Source organism: Pleurodeles waltl, chromosome 12 (assembly GCF_031143425.1).
Source record: "Pleurodeles waltl isolate 20211129_DDA chromosome 12, aPleWal1.hap1.20221129, whole genome shotgun sequence".
NCBI lineage: Eukaryota > Metazoa > Chordata > Amphibia > Caudata > Salamandridae > Pleurodeles > Pleurodeles waltl.
The window spans coordinates 219,705,288-219,725,638 of record NC_090451.1 but is presented as its reverse complement, the minus strand read 5'-3'; the positions used below and the strand labels follow the sequence as shown (position 1 = coordinate 219,725,638).

At 44.5% G+C, this 20,351-nt stretch overlaps 1 protein-coding gene across 2 annotated transcripts in view; it reads right to left on the bottom strand.

Moving 5' to 3' along the window:
- The window catches only part of TANGO6 (transport and golgi organization 6 homolog), a 515,068-nt gene that overhangs the window by 358,207 nt on the left and 136,510 nt on the right, over window positions 1-20,351 (bottom strand). For both annotated transcript variants that reach the window (XM_069217099.1, XM_069217100.1), the window contains exons 5-6: window positions 7,156-7,292; window positions 3,842-4,004 (exon numbers count right to left, since the gene is read on the bottom strand). In XM_069217099.1, coding sequence (XP_069073200.1) covers window positions 3,842-4,004; window positions 7,156-7,292 — 300 coding nt within the window. The remainder of the gene's footprint in view (window positions 1-3,841; window positions 4,005-7,155; window positions 7,293-20,351) is intronic.

The following is a 20,351-nucleotide window of genomic DNA, read 5'->3' as shown; positions in this document are numbered from 1 at the left end:
ACCAGATCGAAGCTGTCGCCGCCTGGATGAAGGACAGCTGCCTCAAGCTCAACTCTGACAAGATCGAGAACCTCATCCAGGGACCCTCCACATCAGCCTGGGGCAACAGCTGGTGGCCATCCACCCTCGGCACCCACCCTCCCCCAAAAAACCACGCAAGCAACCTCAGCTTCATCCTGGACTCATCGATCACCATGACCCGCCAAGTTAACTCAGTCACATCCTCCTGTTTTCACACACTCCAATTTCTCCAGAAGATCTACAAATGGATCCCAAAGGACTGCCGCAGTACCATAACACATGCCCTGGTTACCAGCAGACTAGATTACGGCAACACCCTCTACACCAGCACCACCCAAAAGAACATGAAGAAACTACAGCACATCCAAAACGCCTCTGCCAGACTCATCCTGGACATTCCCCGGCGCGAACATATCTCCAATCACCTAACAGACCTCCACTGGCTTCTTATGGACAAAAGAATCAACTTCAAACTCCTCGTCCACACATACAAGGCCCTCCAGGATTTAGGAACCGTCTACCTCAACCACCGCATCACCTTCTACTCCCCTCCCAGACGTTTCTGTCAACAAGCACTAGCCACCGTACCCTGCATACTGAAGACCACGGCTGGTGGAAGATCCTTCGCCTACTTCACGGCAAAGAGCTGGAACACAGCAGTCAACATCGCTACCTCAATTCAGGAAGGACCTTAAAACCTGGCTCTTAAACTGAAGCTCAGAGGACAAACCCCCTCAGGGCCTTGAGACCCTTATGAGTGAGAAGTTGCGCTCTATAAATCCTGATTTGATTTGAATTGTGCGCCAGTGTAGATTGAATGGTTCTCCGAGTGAATGATCTTTTAGGAACTCTGGCATGCAAAAGCACTGACATTGCATGTTAGCGGATGTAGCAAACGGATTGAGTTAGAGTTCTTCACATCGCTGGAAGACACCCTGCACTACCTCATCGTGTAGTACCCTTTTATGATCTGCTAGGTGTTGGTCGCTGAGTTCATCCACCGTGGAGCTTAAAGATCATGCCAAGTGGTTTGCCACTAGGGAAATTTCTTGGTGGTGCAGCCACTTCTAGAGATGAAAAGCCTCCTGGCACAGAACCCAAGACCTTACACTACTTGTTGCAGTACCACCTAGTGTTAGTGTTGTCTGTGAGCACCTGCACCAGTCTTCCTATTATGGTAGGCAGGAAGGCTTTCAACAACAAGCAAATTGCCAGCAACTCCTACAAGCTGATGGGGAGGCGCGTTTTTACCAGCGATAAGAACCCTGATCGCCACCTCTCTCAGATGGTCTCCCAAGCTCAGTAGGGATGCATCTGTCACCAATGTCAGAACTGGGTGGGGTAAGAAGAGGGGCCTGCACTGTGGGTTGGACATTCTCCTTTGGCATCAGCGGCATAGATACCAAAAGGATTGGGGCAGGACTGTAGACAGCAACAGGGCCAGAGCAGAACCAGAGGCGTATTCAAAGTGCACAGATGGCGTTGAGGGTGGACATGCTGGCGGAAATCCATCTGGAAGCCCCTACATATCCTTGGGGCCAAAAGGCATGCCAGAGAGAGCTGGTAAGTTGCCAAAGATATGTAGTATGACCTCCCTGAAGGCCTCAAGTTGCTGCGACACTGGCAATGGTCCAGAAAGTCAAGGTATATTAGGGTTAAGCTCTGAACCCGCTCAAATGGAGATCAGAATCGAAACCGGATGGCAAGTTGATGGCACAAACATTCTCTGGAGTTACAGTGTCAGAAGGGGCAGATTTCTGCTTGGATTTGGATTTCTTGTGCTTTTTCTTGGACTTATCCAAAGATCTCGATTGCAACAAAGATCGGTCACTTTAGTAATGAGATGTTTCTTTCGACTTCAACCGGTAGTTGCAAGGAGACTGCTTATGCTTTTTTTTTTTAAAATAAGAGTTTTAAGTAAGGAATAAAACAAACAAATGTAATTTTCATCTCTGCACTGGAAACAAATCGAGAGGTTATCACTTGTTTACAGTAAGGCGTCCGTGAGGTTGGTCTCATGTAACAATCCAATAGTAGGCCACATCTCCTCTTGGAGGTCACAGGATGTGGTCATCACTGTTGACACAATAAGAGAAACAAGCATTCATTCCCCATTGAATACACTGTATCAGTGTGGAACTCAGATTCTTAACACCATCTCGAATCTGTCTCTCCCCCACCATCAGTGATCGGGTCCGGCTGTGGAGTATAATTCAAATGGTGCCCAGGTGGCTCTTGGTTTGGTTGCAGCTGGCATTAGGGACTAGTATTCTGCGATTTGCTCCTGGAAGAAGGTAATATTGGATCTCAAGCGGCAGGCATGGGGCACAGAGGTGTGACCCCAGTGCATGGCAACTTGCTTCTTCACCAGCCGCAACAGCATGGCAGTGAGTTTACACACACTGGATGAAGCTTCTTTCATATATCCAAGAAGAACCACTATAGGCACTGCAGTATTGGTCATTTCCCCTATCTTTATGAATATCTGCTCCCAATAAGGCTGCTATTGTTGGGCACTGCCAAGCCAGGTGTAGAAAGTTGGTTCCTTCAGCAACACGTCTCATGCGCGGAGTGTTGTCTGCAAACTCCATTCTGTGCATCTGGAAGGGCATGCAGTACAACCCTTGTGGGAATGTGATGTGTATAATAGAAAGCCTGTAGTTGTGGGAGAGCGTAACAGTAGTGCAATTAGAGATTTAGGATGCTACTCAACCCAGTCGTATATAGTATGGTGAAGTCTGTATAGTATTGTAAACTCTCGGAATCAGTTGCTTTGGGGAGGGCGATGTCAGTATCAAGTCTAGTGCTTGTGGTTCGATGGATTTCAGTGGGAAGATGGGGTGTGCCTATCTCCAGGCGACTCTCCGCCAATAATCCAGGTGTGTGCAAGTAACAATTGTTTGTATATCATGCTGCTCTAGGAGAGAGACATACGGGGAGAGACCATTCATAAATCTTCCTATGCTTAGCAACATAAAGCTTTGAACCACAATCCGTTATGGCTTTTTGATTTATTTGGGTGCAGTCTCTGCAGGTCCTGGGTTCATGTTCCAACCCCAGGGACCACAGACGCACATCATGAGAGTCTGTCACAGACATCTATTTGCGACAGTACACGTTTGGAACCCTGTTGTCTTGGGAGGTGAAATTTTTCCTTGCACAATGGAAAACATTTGTTTAAAATTTCTCGAAAAACCGTCATGATGATACCTAAGGAGTGGCTCCAGATCGGAGTTGGAGGAGCAGAAAGAAAGCAACTGACGTCAGTGTGCATGGGTGGAGCTTATATGAGTCTCCACTTGTCATGTCAGGAGCAGAATAATGTCGGCAAAGCCCCCCGCACAAAGCCACCTACTGGTGTGCAGAAGTACTGCTTAAAAGATTTCTGATCCAGTCTGGTGCCTGGAAGTATATTCTCAAGATGAGGAATATGCAGTTAGGAAGATCCATCAGAAAGGGTGATTTTCTTATTGACACAGATCATTGCAGTGGTAACAAGGGATCTGGAGTGCCAGCTTAAGTGGTTTCAGAAGCAAAGCAGCTCAATTTGCTCACAGAACTGATTTGTGACAGAGCTCCTTGCCAATGTTAACAATGGCGGTTATTGCCGAAATAAGGAATGGGACGAAAGAGATGGGACAGACACTGCTCGAGGACGGAGAAGAGGGAATGGACAGAGAATGAATGGGATCTGAGGTATGTCTGTAGATCAGAAAACAACCAGACCAGTGAGCATGAAGGCCTCAACAAACATTATCATTTAAATAGCTACCACCAGCAATGCTAAATCCCCAAAGTGTTAAAAAAGATATACATTTACCCTCAGTGTCCAAGCAGTGGAGGAGTGGCTCTAGAATTGGCTGTAGCAGGTATTTCTTTGCCAGTTGTGGATGGTCTTTGGCCATCCTCAAAAGGGTAGTAGTGGCCACTCTCTGAAACTGGTGCGCTGTTAGCTTTTCTCTAATGTGAAACAAATCTAGAATCTGAAATGGAAATTAGATTAGGAACATGTTAAATAAGCAAAAGAAGTAAATCAAGCGAACTGCATTCAAACTGAGAAAAATGGGACTGTCCCATTAGTCGTTGGTGCCAATTAAACCAATGAAACAACAAAACAATTGTAAGGCAACCCCACAGAAAAATCAAATAGATTCAGGCATGTGTCTCTGATGCCACGCTGCACCGACTTCTGTCAGGTAAACAAGCACATCTGGTGTCTCTTCTCTTGTTCAAATGCCAATAGATTCGTTCAGTGTGTGAATTTTCCACATGAACTGCACTCACACAGCAAACTTGTGCATGAGTCTTCTCTCTCCAGACAACTTTTGTGTTCTTGCAAATCCACCTAAAGCCTAAAGTCACATGCTGCCTGGTTAATTACCTGTGTCCATTATCCAGACCTTCCCCAGATTGAATACATGATGCAAATAAAGCTCTTGGCCACCAGCAAACCCTGCACCATGATATATTGATGGAAAAGGCTGGTCTGCCTATGTGACCCATAAAAGTGCAAGATGATGAAAGACGGACAGAAAAGGAGAACATCTAGTCTCCAAGATTGCTAAATGAAAGCTTGAAGGTTGTCATTGAGAAACTCTTCACAACATTCAGAACTAGTAGTGAAGGAATGGAAGGGGGGTGACAACAATTCCTACCTCCTACTAGCCAGGAAGCAGAGGAGTGGGGCGTAGGGGTGGAGAAAAACTTGAGATGGGAAAAAGTTGGGTGTGGTCTGGGTTGCATCTGAAGAGGAGCATTGTAAAAAATACAGCTCAGATGCAGTTGAGGTTCACAGCTACTGTTATTTGTCTATTTCTGGGTCAGAAGTCTCATGTAAGAATCTCTGCAAGTCAGGGTGTGTTATCTGAAATCTCAGACTGTCGTTATGTCTCTTCTAACCCTAGTTTAACATGCTTTGTCCCTGTCAGTTTGCACACCACAAATGCTCCACACACATTTGCTTAGGTTTCATCCATTAGCTCCCTCACAGATCTGCTCCTGCTAAACACTTGGAACTATGGGAAACAAATAAATAATTCCATTACCTACTGGATAATTTGATGTAACACGTGAGTGAACTGTTCTTGTTAGACTCTTGTACAAGTTGTGACAGTATTCCACCTTGCACTGAGTTGTTTCCAAACCTAAAAACATAACTTTTCCAAGCTTCTATGAAAGATCTAGTTTGGAGTACACATACATTTTTTCACTTTAACAAACCAATCATCAGGCATGCGTGACAGCTTCATATATGAGTATGAACATCCTGAAGAGCAATTCAGATAAGACAGAGGTAATGATTGTGGGAGGACCATTTTCAATCCGGTTCCAAGATTGGTGGCCCATCTCATTCGGCTCCTGTTCTGCCCCTATGGCTACAGGGCTCAATCTGGACTTTATCACTTGATGAGTTAGGCCATTCAACTCAAATTCTCAAACTTACCTCCTTCCGCTTGTTTTATTTTAGACTCTTGAGGAAGCTATTGCCACAGCTTACTGTTAATGTACAATGTCTGGCAATTACTATTGTGGGATCAAGGACTGAAAATTGCATTGTGCTTTACTTGGCCAGATTCCAAAACTTCAGCTTATTCACAATCTAGCTCCCAGGCTGCTGCTGCTGCTGGGCTGGGGCTTTCTCATTGGGCATCATTTCACAGCATCCTAAACAACTTCACAGGTAGCCAAACGAGTCAGATTCAAGAACTTGAACACCTACCTTAAGTCATTAATGGCAACAGTCCTGTCTTAATCGCCAAACTGATAACTCCCTGCTAGCACAGCACTCGGCTCCACGCTCACACTGGTATTACTCAGGAATGGGAGACTTGAGGGTAGAGTTTTGTTTTTAATTTTTAGCAGCAGAAGTCTGGAATTCAATGCCTTTTTAGCACTGGATGATGGCTGACCATCTTGCTTTAGGGAAATAACAGAAAATTCTTCTCTTTAGCAATTAATTGCCCTCAGATGGCACCGCATGCTGCTGATTATGTTTCCTCCTAGTGCCAGGATGCCCGAAAAATTAGCAATGTGCTTCATAAATTATTTTTTTTTAAATTATAATAATTACCAGCATTCAATAAGCTTGTAAAATGTTACCATAACACTCCTATTTTAAGTCCCTATACAGAGAAAACAATAGGAATCCAGTAATACGGGAGTAAATTATTATTTACACTGAAAGAAAAATTAGAATGTAATATAGTGAGGTCAATAGCGAATTTCACTTCACATGGACAACTTAAGGCTAGAGGTTGAGATTCTCCATCCTGTTACAGCTAATATGTCTGTAAACAAAATATTTAACGTTTCTAAAAATATGTTTTTAAACAAAAATGCACAGCACAGCCAATCTCAGACAGTTTTGCCTTTGTATTTGTTCCAAACACTGAATATGAAAATTTGCTCTCATAAACAGGTATGGTAGCAGGCTGAATAAAGGATGAATTTAAATTGTATGCTAGAAAATGCATCTTTCTCTTCATGAGGTGAAAAATTATCAGACGGAGGTGATCAGGGTTCAACATGACTGGCAGTATATGTATATTTGTAGGTGTATGTATGCAGGTATTGTTTTCATAGTGCACACCATTAACTATGTCTGGAGGTTTCAGAATAAACTCACAATTCTATCGGGCAAATGCTCTATGGGTCCCTCTGTGAATCGGCCTTTAATAAGGGGTCAAATCCTATTGAGATCCTGTTCCCCATCTCCCTCCTCGCTGCCATAAATATTCCATCACTCCCCATCATCCTTTTCATAGATTTAGTTAAAGTGTGTACAATTAATGAGGACAGGTCTGGCGTTTATTGTGTGCACAATATACCCACTTCGCCCTTTTCAAGATCCTGTGTCCTTAGCTATACAAATATGCATCTAAGGTCAACATACTAGGATTAAAAAAAAATTACCTTTCATAATCTTCCGTTTCCCTATCTCCCATCGAAGACTAAGCACTGAGTAGCAAGAAGTAATAGTTTGTTAATTTAAAGTTCTACTACATTGTATCTTGGCACTGACACAATATATGTCACGCACACACATTTACAATAAAACAATTTTAAAAAGGAGAGACATGCGGCAGCAGGACCTCTGGGTGGTGCATAGAAAGCAGTGTTCTATGAATAACATACCTGGGGGCAGACCTGTTGGTAGTAGTCTTCCGGTGATAGTGACTGCTGAGTGCAGGAGGCCAGGATCTTTGCAACCACATCACATTTCCTCCAGTCTGCTGCGGCCGCCTCAGCATCACAGCCTCCAGCTGTCCCTGCTTCAAAGGAGAGATCAAGAAGACTTCAGACCCAGGATGAGCATCAAATAGTCACTTAAAACATGTATTGAAGAATTTATGGATCAAAAACAATGTAAGGATACAGAAAAGTACTTGTATGTGATGGAATAATGGATACTACTAAGCATCACACTCCCATGAGGGGAGGGGTTGGGAGGTGGTGAGAGGGGTAAAATGAAATTGGTTTGTTGAGTGGATGTGCATCGCTTCGGGCACTAGTGACTATTGGCGATGCCATGAATTTTGAAGGGTATCATTATCACTATATCATTTCTATGTAAAAATTATAAGGATCGTTTGTCCCTGGAATCATCAAGGAGTTTAAAAAAAAATATTTATGTATTTATATTTACCATCCACCTAATTGTGAATTTTATTGTGTGGTTAATTATAAACCATTACAATTTGACAGATACAGGTTCAAGTTAAAAACTGCAGATCAGTTAAAAAACAGAAACACAAATGTTTAATATAACTAAATTCAGTGGGAGCAACATTGTTACACATACCTACAAACAGAATGAAAATGTCACTTACCCAGTGTACATCTGTTCGTGGCATCAGTCGCTGGAGATTCACATGTTCTGCATAGCTCGCCATCTGGTGTTGGGTCGGAGTGTTACAAGTTGTTTTTCACCGAAGAAGTCTTTCGAGTCACGGGACCGAGTGACTCCTCCTTCTGTCTCCATTGCGCATGGGCGTCGACTCCATCTTCGATTGTTTTCCCCGCAGAGGGTGAGGTAGGAGTTGTATTGTAGTAATAGTGCCCATGCAATGGAGTGACTAAGTATGTACCTGTTTAAGGCTAAAATAATATATATACAAATATACAAAGTTGAAGCTAACTTCCTAATTGCTACAGGCTCCCGGGGAGGTGGGTGGGCACATGTGAATCTCCAGCGACTGATGCCACGAACAGATGTACACTGGGTAAGTGACATTTTCAGTTCGATGGCATCTGTCGCTGTAGATACACATGTTCTGCATAGACTAGTAAGCAGTTATCTCCCCAAAAGCGGTGGTTCAGCCTGTAGGAATGGAAGTGGTTTGAAATAACGTTCTTAACACGGCTTGACCTACTGTGGCTTGCTGTGCGGATAGCACGTCTATACAGTAGTGCTTGGTGAACGTGTGTGGCGTAGACCATGTGGCTGCCTTACATATTTCTTGCATTGGGATGTTTCCTAGAAAGGCCATGGTAGCACCTTTCTTTCTGGTTGAGTGTGCCCTTGGTGTAATGGGCAGTTGTCGTTTTGCTTTAAGGTAGCAGATTTGGATGCATTTAACTATCCATCTGGCTATACCTTGTTTTGATATTGGGTTTCCTGCATGAGGTTTTTGGAATGCAATAAATAGTTGTTTAGTCTTTCTGATGTTTTTTGTTCTGTCAATGTAGTACATTAATGCTCTTTTGACATCTAATGTATGTAGTGCCCTCTCAGCTACGGAATCTGGCTGTGGGAAGAACACTGGTAGTTCCACTGTTTGATTTAGGTGGAACGGTGAAATAACCTTTGGTAAAAATTTAGGATTAGTCCTTAGGACGACTTTATTTTTGTGTAGTTGTATAAAAGGTTATTGTATTGTAAACGCCTGAATTTCGCTTACTCTTCTTAGAGATGTAATGGCGATGAGAAATGCAACCTTCCAGGTGAGGAACTGTATTTCGCAAGAGTGCATGGGTTCAAAAGGTGGACCCATGAGTCTTGTTAAGACAACATTTAAGTTCCATGAAGGAATAGGTGGTGTTCTTGGTGGTATAATTCTTTTAAGCCCTTCCATGAATGCTTTAATGACTGGTATCCTATATAGGGAAGTTGAATAGGTAGTCTGCAGGTATGCAGATATTGCCGCAAGGTGTATTTTAATGGAAGAGAAGGCTAGGCTAGATTTCTGTAAGTGAAGCAAGTAGCCCACTACATCCTTTGGAGTTGCGTGTATAGGTAGGATCTGATTATGATGGCAGTAACAGACAAACCTCTTCCATTTACTTGCATAGCAGTGCCTAGTGGACGGCCTTCTGGCTTGCTTTATGACTTCCATACATTCTTGGGTAAGTTGTAAGTGTCCGAATTCTAAGACTTCAGGAGCCAGATTGCTAGATTCAGCGATGCTGGATCTGGATGTCTGATCTGTTGGTTGTGTTGTGTTAACAGATCCGGCCTGTTGGGCAATTTGATGTGGGGTACTACTGATAGGTCTAGCAGTGTTGTGTACCAGGGTTGCCTTGCCCAAGTTGGTGCTATTAAAATGAGTTTGTTTTGACTCAATTTGTTTACCAGATAAGGAAGGAGAGGGAGAGGAGGAAAAGCGAAGGCAAATATCCCTGACCAGTTCATCCATAGGGCATTGCCTTGGGACTGCCTGTGTGGGTATCTGGATGCGAAGTTTTGGCATTTTGCGTTCTCTCTTGTTGCAAACAAGTCTATTTGAGGTGTTCCCCAGAGTCTGAAGTAAGTGTTTAGAACTTGGGGGTGAATTTCCCATTCGTGGACTTGTTGGTGATCTCGAGAGAGATTGTCTGCAAGTTGATTCTGGATCCCTGGAATGAACTGCGCTATTAGGCGAATGTGGTTGTGAATTGCCCATCGCCATATTTTCTGTGCTAGAAGACTCAACTGCTTTGAGTGTGTCCCCCCCTGTTTGTTTAGGTAATACATAGTTGTCATGTTGTCTGTTTTGACAAGAATGTATTTGTGAGTTATAATTGGTTGGAAAGCCCGCAATGCGTGAAAAACTGCTAGCATTTCTAGGTGATTTATGTGCAGTTTTGTTTGATGTACGTCCCATTGTCCTTGTATGCTGTGCTCCCCACCCTGTCATGGAAGCATCTGTTGTTATTACGTATTGTGGCACTGGGTCTTGGAATGGCCGCCGTTTGTTTAAATTTATACTGTTCCACCATAGAAGCGAGAGGTAAGTTTGGCGGTCTATCAACACCAGATCTAGAAGGTGACCCTGTGCTTGTGACCATTGTGATGCTAGGCACTGTTGTAAGGGCCTCATGTGTAGTCTTGCGTTCGGGACAATGGCTATGCATGAAGACATCATGCCTAGGAGTTGTAATATCATCTTTGCTTGTATTGTTTGCGTTGGATACATGCGTTGTATGATCTTGTTGAAATTTTGAATTCTTTGTGGACTTGGAGTGGCTACTCCTCTTGTTGTGTCTATTATGGCTCCCAGGTATTGTTGTACTTTGCACGGCAAAATGTTGGATTTTGCAAAGTTGACGGTGAAACCTAGTTTGTAGAGGGTTTGTATGATTTGATTTGTGTGTTGTAAGCACTTTGTTAGTGAATTGGTTTTGATTAGCCAATCGTCTAGATACGGGAATACATGTATTTGCTGCCTTCTGATGTGTGCAGCCACTACTGCTAGACATTTTGTAAAGACTCTTGGTGCGGTTGTTAAACCAAAAGGCAATACTTTGAATTGGTAATGTATTCCTTTGAATACGAACCGTAGGTATTTTCTGTGAGATGGATGTATTGGTATATGGAAATACGCGTCCTTGAGGTCTAAGGTTGTCATGTAGTCCTGTAGTTTTAGCAATGGTAACACCTCTTGTAGCGTGACCATGTGAAAGTGGTCTGATTTGATGTAGGTGTTTAGTATTCTGAGGTCTAGGATTGGTCTCAGTGTTTTGTCCTTTTTTGGTATTAAGAAGTACAGTGAATAGACTCCTGTGTTTGTTTGTGTGATTGGTACTAATTCGATTGCATTCTTTTGCAATAGTGCTTGAACTTCTATTTCCAGAAGGTCGGAATGTTGTTTTGACAATTTCTGTGCTTTTGGTGGTATGTTTGGAGGGAATTGTAGGAATTCTATGCAATAACCATGTTGGATAATTGCTAAGACCCAAGTGTCTGTAGTTATTTCCTCCCATGCTTTGTAATAATGACCTATTCTTCCCCCCACTGGTGTTGTGTGGAGGGGGTGAGTGACATCTGAGTCACTGCTTGGTTGTAGGGGTTTTGGGGCTTTGAAATTTCCCTCTATTCCTAGGGAATTGCCCTCCTCTGTATTGGCCCCGAAAGCCTCCCCTGTACTATCCCTGGTAGCTGGACGGTGTTGCCTGCGAGGTGCTGGCTTGTGTGGCCTGACCCCGAAACCCCCCTCGAAAGGGTGTCTTGCGGAAGGTGCTGTAGGTTCCTCTGCTCTGCAGGGAGTAGAGTGCGCCCATGGCTTTAGCAGTGTCAGTGTCTTTTTTTAAGTTTTTCGATTGCCGTGTCCACTTCTGGTCCGAACAGTTGTTTTTCGTTGAATGGCATATTGAGCACTGCCTGCTGTATCTCTGGTTTGAACCCAGACGTTCTTAGCCATGCGTGCCTTCTAATGGTCACAGATGTATTAATTGTTCTTGCAGCTGTGTCTGCTGCGTCCATAGAGGATCGTATCTGGTTGTTAGATATGTTCTGTCCTTCCTCAACCACCTGCTTTGCCCTTTTTTTAAGTTCCTTGGGTAGATGCTCGATAAGGTGTTGCATCTCATCCCAATGGGCTCTGTCATAGCGCGCAAGTAGTGCTTGAGAGTTAGCGATGCGCCACTGGTTTGCAGCTTGTACTGCAACTCTTTTCCCAGCTGCATCGAACTTGCGGCTCTCTTTATCTGGGGGTGGTGCGTCCCCAGATGTGTGGGAGTTGGCTCTCTTCCGAGCTGCTCCCACTACGACGGAATCTGGTGGCAGCTGTGTGGTGATGAAAACAGGGTCTGTAGGAGGTGCTTTATATTTCTTGTCCGCCCTTGGTGTTATCGCCCTACTTTTGACCGGCTCCTTGAAGATTTCCTTTGCGTGCCGAAGCATACCTGGCAGCATAGGCAGGCTTTGGTAGGAGCTGTGGGTGGAGGAGAGGGTGTTGAATAAAAAGTCATCCTCGACTTGTTCTGAGTGGAGGTTTACGTTGTGGAATTGTGCTGCTCTAGCCACCACTTGAGAATATGCTGTGCTGTCTTCAGGTGGTGAGGGCTTTGTTGGATAAGCCTCCGGACTGTTGTCCGACACTGGGGCGTCATATAAGTCCCAAGCGTCTTGATCCTGGTCACCTTGGCTGATGGTGGTGTGAGCCGGGGAATGTGACGGAGTTTGCGCTGGTGAGACGTTAAGTACAGGTGGAGGAGAGGGTGGCGGAGTCACCTTTTTCACCATTTTTGTTTGTGGCGCCTGGTCTGTTTGAAACTCCAGTCTCCTTTTTCTCCTAATAGGGGGAAGGGTGCTTATTCTTCCTGTTCCCTGCTGTATGAAAATACGTTTTTGCGTATGGTCCACTTCGGTGGATTGCAGCTCTTCCTCAAACCTATGCTTTTGCATCTGAGAGGACAGTGATTGCTCCTCTGTATAAGAGCCTGGACCTGGGTCGGTTACGGGTTGTTTCGGCACCGAAACCCTGCCTGTATCTTTTTTCGGCTCCGAGGTGGCTTTTTTCTTTTTTGGAGTCGAAACTTCTCGGCGTCGATCTTCGTCGGTGCCGCTGTCTCGGCGTCGAGCCGTTTCTACACCGCTATCTCGGTGTCGTTGCTTCTCTCCAGCACTTTCTCGATCCCGAGAAGGCTGCGTGCCGGTGTCTCGACCGGAGTCGGACGATCTCGGCACTGTTTTGGCCTTTTTCGGTGCCGATGGTCGGTCACCGAACTTATGGGTGGAGCCATGGCCTGGTGGCAGTGGCGTCCCCTGGGCCTTGTCACTTTTTTTATGTGTTGTTTTCGACGTCTTACTCACGGTTCTCTGATCGTCGAATTCCTCGGAGTCCGATTCGTGGATCGAAAAGGTTTCTTCTTCCTCTTGTTCCTCGAACTCTCGGTGCGCTGTCGGCGTGGACGCCATCTGAAGTCTCCTGGCTCGACGGTCACGGAGTGTCTTTCGGGACCGGAACGCGCGACAGGCTTCGCAAGTCTCTTCACTGTGCTCAGGTGACAGGCACAGGTTACAGACCAAATGTTGGTCTGTATACGGGTATTTGTTGTGGCATTTGGGACAAAAACGGAACGGGGTCCGTTCCATCGGCGGTGTTGGACACGCGGTCGGGCCGACCAGGCCCAGACGGGGGCTCGAAAACTACCCCGAAGGGCACCGGAGCGCGTCGATCTTCGATGCGGTGTTTAATCTGACTACGCCGATCCCGAACGCAACAATACCGACGAAAATCTTCCGAAATCTACTAACTTTCCGTTCCGAAACTCGGAGCGACAGGAACACGTCCGAACCCGATGGCGGAAAGAAAACAATCAAAGATGGAGTCGACGCCCATGCGCAATGGAGACAGAAGGAGGAGTCACTCGGTCCCGTGACTCGAAAGACTTCTTCGAAGAAAAACAACTTGTAACACTCCGACCCAACACCAGATGGCGAGCTATGCAGAACATGTGTATCTACAGCGACAGATGCCATCGAACACATAAATATAAATTACCATAATTGTTATTCGCAAACAATTAAAAACAGCTGAGAACTGGCGCAAGAAAAATGTACAGAGGCAGATTCAGGACAAAGTGCAATAGCAAAGTAATAGCAGTCATTGTTCACAGTAACGTCTGAAGGCAAAGGACCATTAAAGGATGTCCCGCAAGTTCCCACCCTGGCCTAGAGATCAGGCCGCAATAAACAGAGGAAAAAAGAAGTGCATTTGTAATAATAGTGGCAACTTCAGGACAAGGTGGCAGTGCAATAGCGAGGTGGTAGCAGTAATTGTTCACAGTAAAAACTACAAACAGTTGCCCGGTAAATCCCCCACGTTCCCACCCTGGTCTAGAGATCAGGCCGCAATAAGCAGGAGTAAAAGAAGTGCATTTGCAAAAAAAAAAACTGGGTGAGGGGGAACAAAGCAACGCCACCAGTACATTATGACTAGAGGCTTTTAAGAACATACCTCAAATGAAACAGTGAACATGATAAAGACTAAATTCGAGGCACTGGGGAAATAAAAGTGACATGACGCAGTTCCTTGAGTGGGCAGGAATCAGACGGATGAGAGGCAGAACCTCGCAACACCCAAAATCTAAGGTTTCATGAATACACACAAAAGGGGATTAATTTGCGCTCCGCTCGACGGCGTGCACAGCACTTCCTTCAACCCTGCAATGACCAAGGTTTCACACAGTGGTAACTAAAGTGCATTCCGCTCAAGGATGTGTACAGCACTTACTTAAACTGTCCACGAAATCAAAAGGAGTAAATGCGATTTTATAAATCGAGGACCCAGCAAGGGAAGAACCGAAACCACTCGAGGGGACCCTCAAGCATCCACGTTTCTTAGCGGCTAGGGCAACACATTTGGGCAGCTGGATGTTTAGGGCGGCATTGTCAGAAATGAGAGAGCCTATGATGGCTCGACGGCAGAAGCGAATACCCAGGTTATCCCATCCCCACTTCAGAACAGATTTACGTTCCTCAAGCAGAACTGGGAAGCAGCAGATGAACTGTTCAAAGAACTTCTAGTACAGACCACAAACCCTGCATGTTGTTGATTCCGAAGGCTGGCATCTAGCAATGTGTTTTAAAAAAGGTCATTCCCCGAGTCGAAGTGCTATAAATCGTCAATGAGTTATCACTGCTGTCCTAGTTCTTACATGATGTATTCTGGACCAGGGTGTTCACTGTAATAGTGACCAGTATCCTATTCACTTGTACTACTAAGTATTTACATTACAGACTCCTTTAACACACTCTTTCTTTACAGTACACATTTTCTGGTTGCTCCCTTTAAGCTAATTTATGCATTGCACAGCATAGCAATAGGAACGACAATTTCGGCGTTGCATTACTCACATAAACCTAAAAAAGTAGAGGTTTTCTCCATACAGTGCACAGGAGTCCTTGGCACTGGAAGTTTCAACTTATTACTCAATCATCCTCACAAAACAAAGGCAAGAAGTACCACCATGCATCATACATCAGTGACATAGGTCACCACCTCGTCTCTGCTTACCACCCAGACCACGCAGTCATCATGTTGTCCACCCACTCTGGGGCACCTACCGACCCCTGCCACCAGCATAGTTTCAACCTCAGAATCTTCCCAATCAGCACTGACCTCACCACTATCCTCAACACCTCCATCTTCACAGCAATCTCCAGTGACAGGTGGAAACATGCAGAGGTCAAACCCCTCCAGATGAAACCCTCTGCCGACCCAAACAACCACAAAAATTACCGACCAATCTTAACGCTTTCCTACCCAGACAAAGTACTTAAGAAAGCCATCAAACAACAGCTCACCAACTACCTTGGACAAAACCACATACTCAACGCCTCACAAATAGGATTCCATGCCAACCACAGCACTAAGACCACACTGACTGCTGCCACAGACGACATTAGACTTCTCCACGACTGCAGAGAAACCGTACCCCTAATCCTCCTCAACCTCTCCACTGCATTCAACACCATCTCCCACCACACCCTCATCAACAGAACCTGCAATATAGGCATACAGCAAAATGCTTTCAAATAAATTGTCTCCTTCCTGACAGGACGAACACACAGCATCAGACTACCTCTCTTCATCTCTGCACCCAAGGGCATCATAGGAGGCTTACCTCAAGGATCATCCCTCAGCCCCACCCTGTTCAACATCTACATGAACCCCCTTGCAGACGTCATCAGACCCAAGGACTCCACATAATCTCTTTTACAGACGACTCTTAGCTAATCCTCTTGCTCACCGAGGACCCCTCAACTCCAAAACCAACTTCTGCAACACCATGACCAATGTAGCCAACTGGATGAGAGGCAACTGCCTCAAACTGAACTCAGTCGAAACAAAAGTACTCATTTTCAGAGAGAACACCTCCGCATGGGACTACAGCTGGCGGCCGGCAGAACTCGGACCAACGCCCACACTGAGAGCAATATCCTCAACAGCCAACTGGCCATGAAACAACAAGTCAATGCAGTTGCCTCCTCCTGCTTCAAAACCCTTTGCATGCTCCACAGAATCTTCAGGTGGATCCCAATCAACACCAGAAAGACCTTCACACAGGCCCTCCTCACCAGCTGCCTCAACTACGACAACGTTCTATGCCGGAGTCTCTGCCGAGCTACTCCGAAAACTCCAGACCATATAGAACACTGCAGCCAGACTCATCCTGGACCTCACCAGAAAGACCCACATCTCCCCGATCCCAGAGACCTCCCACTTCCTCTCCATCCAGAAGAGATGCCAGTTCAAAATCCTCATGCTTGCTTACAAAGCTCTACACAACCAAAGACCATTCTACATCAACCCTCGACTTGAGATTCCATCTGCCCACAAAAAACCTTCGCTCCACCTCACTCACCCTCGCACACACACTCTGCATCTGTCACAGCTGCAGCAGGGGCCGCTCCTTTTCCTACATGGCTGCCAAGATCTGGAATGACCTGCTTCCCCACCTCCAAACATCAGCCTCCTTAGAGGACTTCAGAAAGAAACTGAAGGCTGGCTTTTTGACAAAGACAAAGCACCCTCGGCCCCCAGATACCCCAAGAGGTGACAGGGCTGCGGTAAACAAATGCTGATTGACTGACTGACTGAATGCTGACTGGTCAGACTGGTCACTGTCCTTTTGCAGCCTGTACACTGCAGAAATTCTGTACCTTCTTGTAACATTAAATAGGACTGTTTTGAAACTTAACATTATATTTACCCTTTTGTAATTTCCAAATGCACCTTCTTCCTCTTTTCCTGGCAATAGTCATTGATTAAAAGCCCCATGAATGTGAAATGTAAGGGGGAGGTATTACCTAGTATTTTGGGTCCCTATCGCTTTGCAACAACATTATTAGAAGAAAGTTATTACGAGGAGTAAGGTACGTCTTCCTCACCCCTCTGTATTATCTTTTAAACAAGTGCAATATTTTGTTCTCTGTTGAAGTGGGAGGGGGAGCAGTGTCCAGGGTATCTATCTTCCTGTGTACATTCAGGTGATTTTAATAAGTAATAAAGTTGCCTCTACCTGGTTGTATGCTTGGCCAGATTAGCTCCGACAGTTTCATGACTGTCATGTAACATTTTCCAGGTAGTATTCCCTTTGAATTCCAGGGAGTAATTTGCACTCCTATAGACCTAATATAATGTGGTTCCTATAAAGACACTTACTTTGTGAATAACTGAGGTTCATCAAATTTGCAAGTAATCACTTAGCTCCACATTCTAAGGGTTATCTCAATTGAACTACAAATATCCGGATGTAAATGCTTCAGTGCGTATCTTAATAAAAATGTCCAGAAATATCCCCCTAGAATTATTATTTATTTTAAAAAGACAAGTTATATTATGAGAATCTAATCCATTAAAGATGTTGTGAAAAGTTTAATGAAAACAAACACACAAACACACACCTCTGTATCGAAAGACAAGCTAATTTGTCTTACATTATTAGCTATATGTTATATGTGGATATTACTTTGCATTTGAATAGATAATTCGAATATTTTTCATACTGAATCTGGATATAGTAATATCCCTGTTCTAAAATTATTTAGTAAGCATTGCGTGCTAAATTTCCCTAAACCTTTGAAGCATTTTGGTCCTAATCAAGCAACAGAGAAGGGGGAGTCTGGGGTGCCATAAAGCCTCAATCCAAATCCAAGATGTAATGCCTGTCCACAATTACCTCATTTCTATATCAAATTCACTATGGGTTTCAGTAATAATTACAAAGGAGAAAACACATAATGGAAGGTTTATCCCACGGTGAGTAAATTAATCTGATATTGCAATCCTGATCTGCAGTAGCTAACTCTTGTCAAACTTGTCACAGCTGTCATCAATAGAGGAGGACATTTGTTTCACACAGAATTTCCATAACGCCTCCCTAAAGAGAATTATGGGAGTGGAGCCCTCATTCTGCCATGAAGGTGTGAACATCAATCTAGATGCCAGTAGTTGTGATCTGAAACAACCCATCTGTAAATTCAGGGAAACACACAATCATCATAGCGGTGTAGGTAGGGGGACATTAAGGGAAGTGATCACTCCAATGTATACCAGGTTTTTCCTTCCAGATTGTCCTAACAATTTGGCTTCCGCATAGCATTTGAAACTTTCACTATGAATCTAAATTAGATGAAAATTGCATGCAGCGTTTGTAATTCTCGGACCTGTAAATTCTTATGCAATAATGATAGCAAAAGCAAACATTGTAACAAAGCAGTCTGCGTTAAGTTGCTCTCTCAATAATAAATAGAGTAAACCCAATTTGAAAAAAATAGCACTCAGGGGTGTGGAATTTATTAAAATATCTACTTGTCCAGGGGACAGGTTGCTTCTCAAATCTACTTGTCCTGTAAAAGGATCTACTTGTCCCTTTGGTGCCATGTAGTGTGGCGACAAATTATGGCAGCAATTAATAGCCTCTCTGATTATGCCAGGGCTACTACCATAGTAGGGCTTGAATACTTGGAATTTCAATCCCCACTGTAGCAGATCTGCATACTGGGGCTGGAGGAAGCAGAAAGCAATAGTTCCAGGGCTGGAATGCCTTTGAGTCTGCAAACCTACTAACCTGCATGTTTTAAAGATGTTTACCAGCTTCTCTCTAATATTTTCCCATAATAAGAAAGGTTGGACATTTACTCCTGACAATGGCAGAATTATAACTTCTTCCAGGGTTGGGAAGAAAGTGCTGGAGGGAAAATGAACTTGCAAATGCTCAATAGATTTTCACATGAGCAAATCTACACATCGTATTTACCCACACTAAAATACAGTTCACAAATATTTTATAGGGGTACAACATATACCATGGGTGCACTTTTGTGACTTTCTTTAAGAATTTGGGGCCACAAGTAGGTAGGTTCAGATTTGTGACCTGCAAATTGCGAGTCGCAAATCCAAATGTAGGATGGTGTCCTTGACACCATCTGTGATTCGCAAGGGCTTCGCAAATGCCCACATCATGAATAATCATGAGGTGGGTCGCAATTTGCGACCCCCTCACGAATGGTGGCCTGCTGGAGACAGCAGACCACCATGTCTGTGACTGCTTTTCAATAAAGCAGTTTTTTGGGTTTTTTTTTGTAATGCAGCCCGTTTTCCTTAAAGGAAAACGAGATGCATAACAAAAACGAAAAATTAAACATTTTCGTTTCATTTTTTCAGAGCCGGCAGTGGTCCGCAGGACCACTGCTTGCTCTGAAAAAATGTTTACAGTGACATTCACAATGGGAAAGGGGTCCCATAGGGATCCCTTCCCTTTTGCGAAAGTGTTAGCACCCATTTGAAATGGGTGCAAACTGCGATTGGTGTGCACTCGCATTCGCGGTCACAAAACAATCCTACATTGCACTGCGAGTTGCAATTAGGAAGGGAACACCCCTTACTAATTGCGAGTCGCAAACCCGTTTTGTGATTCGGTAACCAGGTTACTGAATCGCAAAACTGGGTTTGTGCATCGCAATGTGCTTTTTGCACGTCGCAAACAGCGAAAGTCGCTGTTTGCGACATGCAAAAAGCTACCTACATGTGGGTCTTGGTCCCTAATTAGGTCTGGTGTTAACAAAGACATTTTGTTTTTATTAAACTTCTATTTCTCTCTCTTTCGGCTGGCTTTACTGTGAGTGATCGCATTCTGCTCTTCCACAAGGAGCATATTGCCACACAAAGTAGTTTTGTTCAGTGTCAGGAACTACAGTGGCAATCAGTGACGTAACGAAACTGGAGGGTGCCCCTTTGCAAAGAACATGGAGGAGCCCCCTCTCCAGACTCACTCAGGGCAGGTGCTGTGCTGACGGGGCCCCCTGGAGGGCGGCTGCGGGGCCTTTGTTATGCCGCTGGTGGCAACGCGTGCTTTAAGAGTTCAAAAACTTTTTTGGGGGGGGGTTTGCCAATGTTTGTTACAATGTTGAGGGCCTGGTAGCTCCCACAACAATAAAGTGTTACAAAAGCCATGTCAAAACAAGACACGCATTGATGAAACTAAAAGACTTATAAAAATATGTCAGATCAGTTGGCTTTGTCAGTGTTTGTTTATTTTCATGCTTCCCATAATCGTGTTGAAAATGGTTACACTGATTTTCCATTAGAAATATTTTTGGGAAATACTAGCATGCATCAACA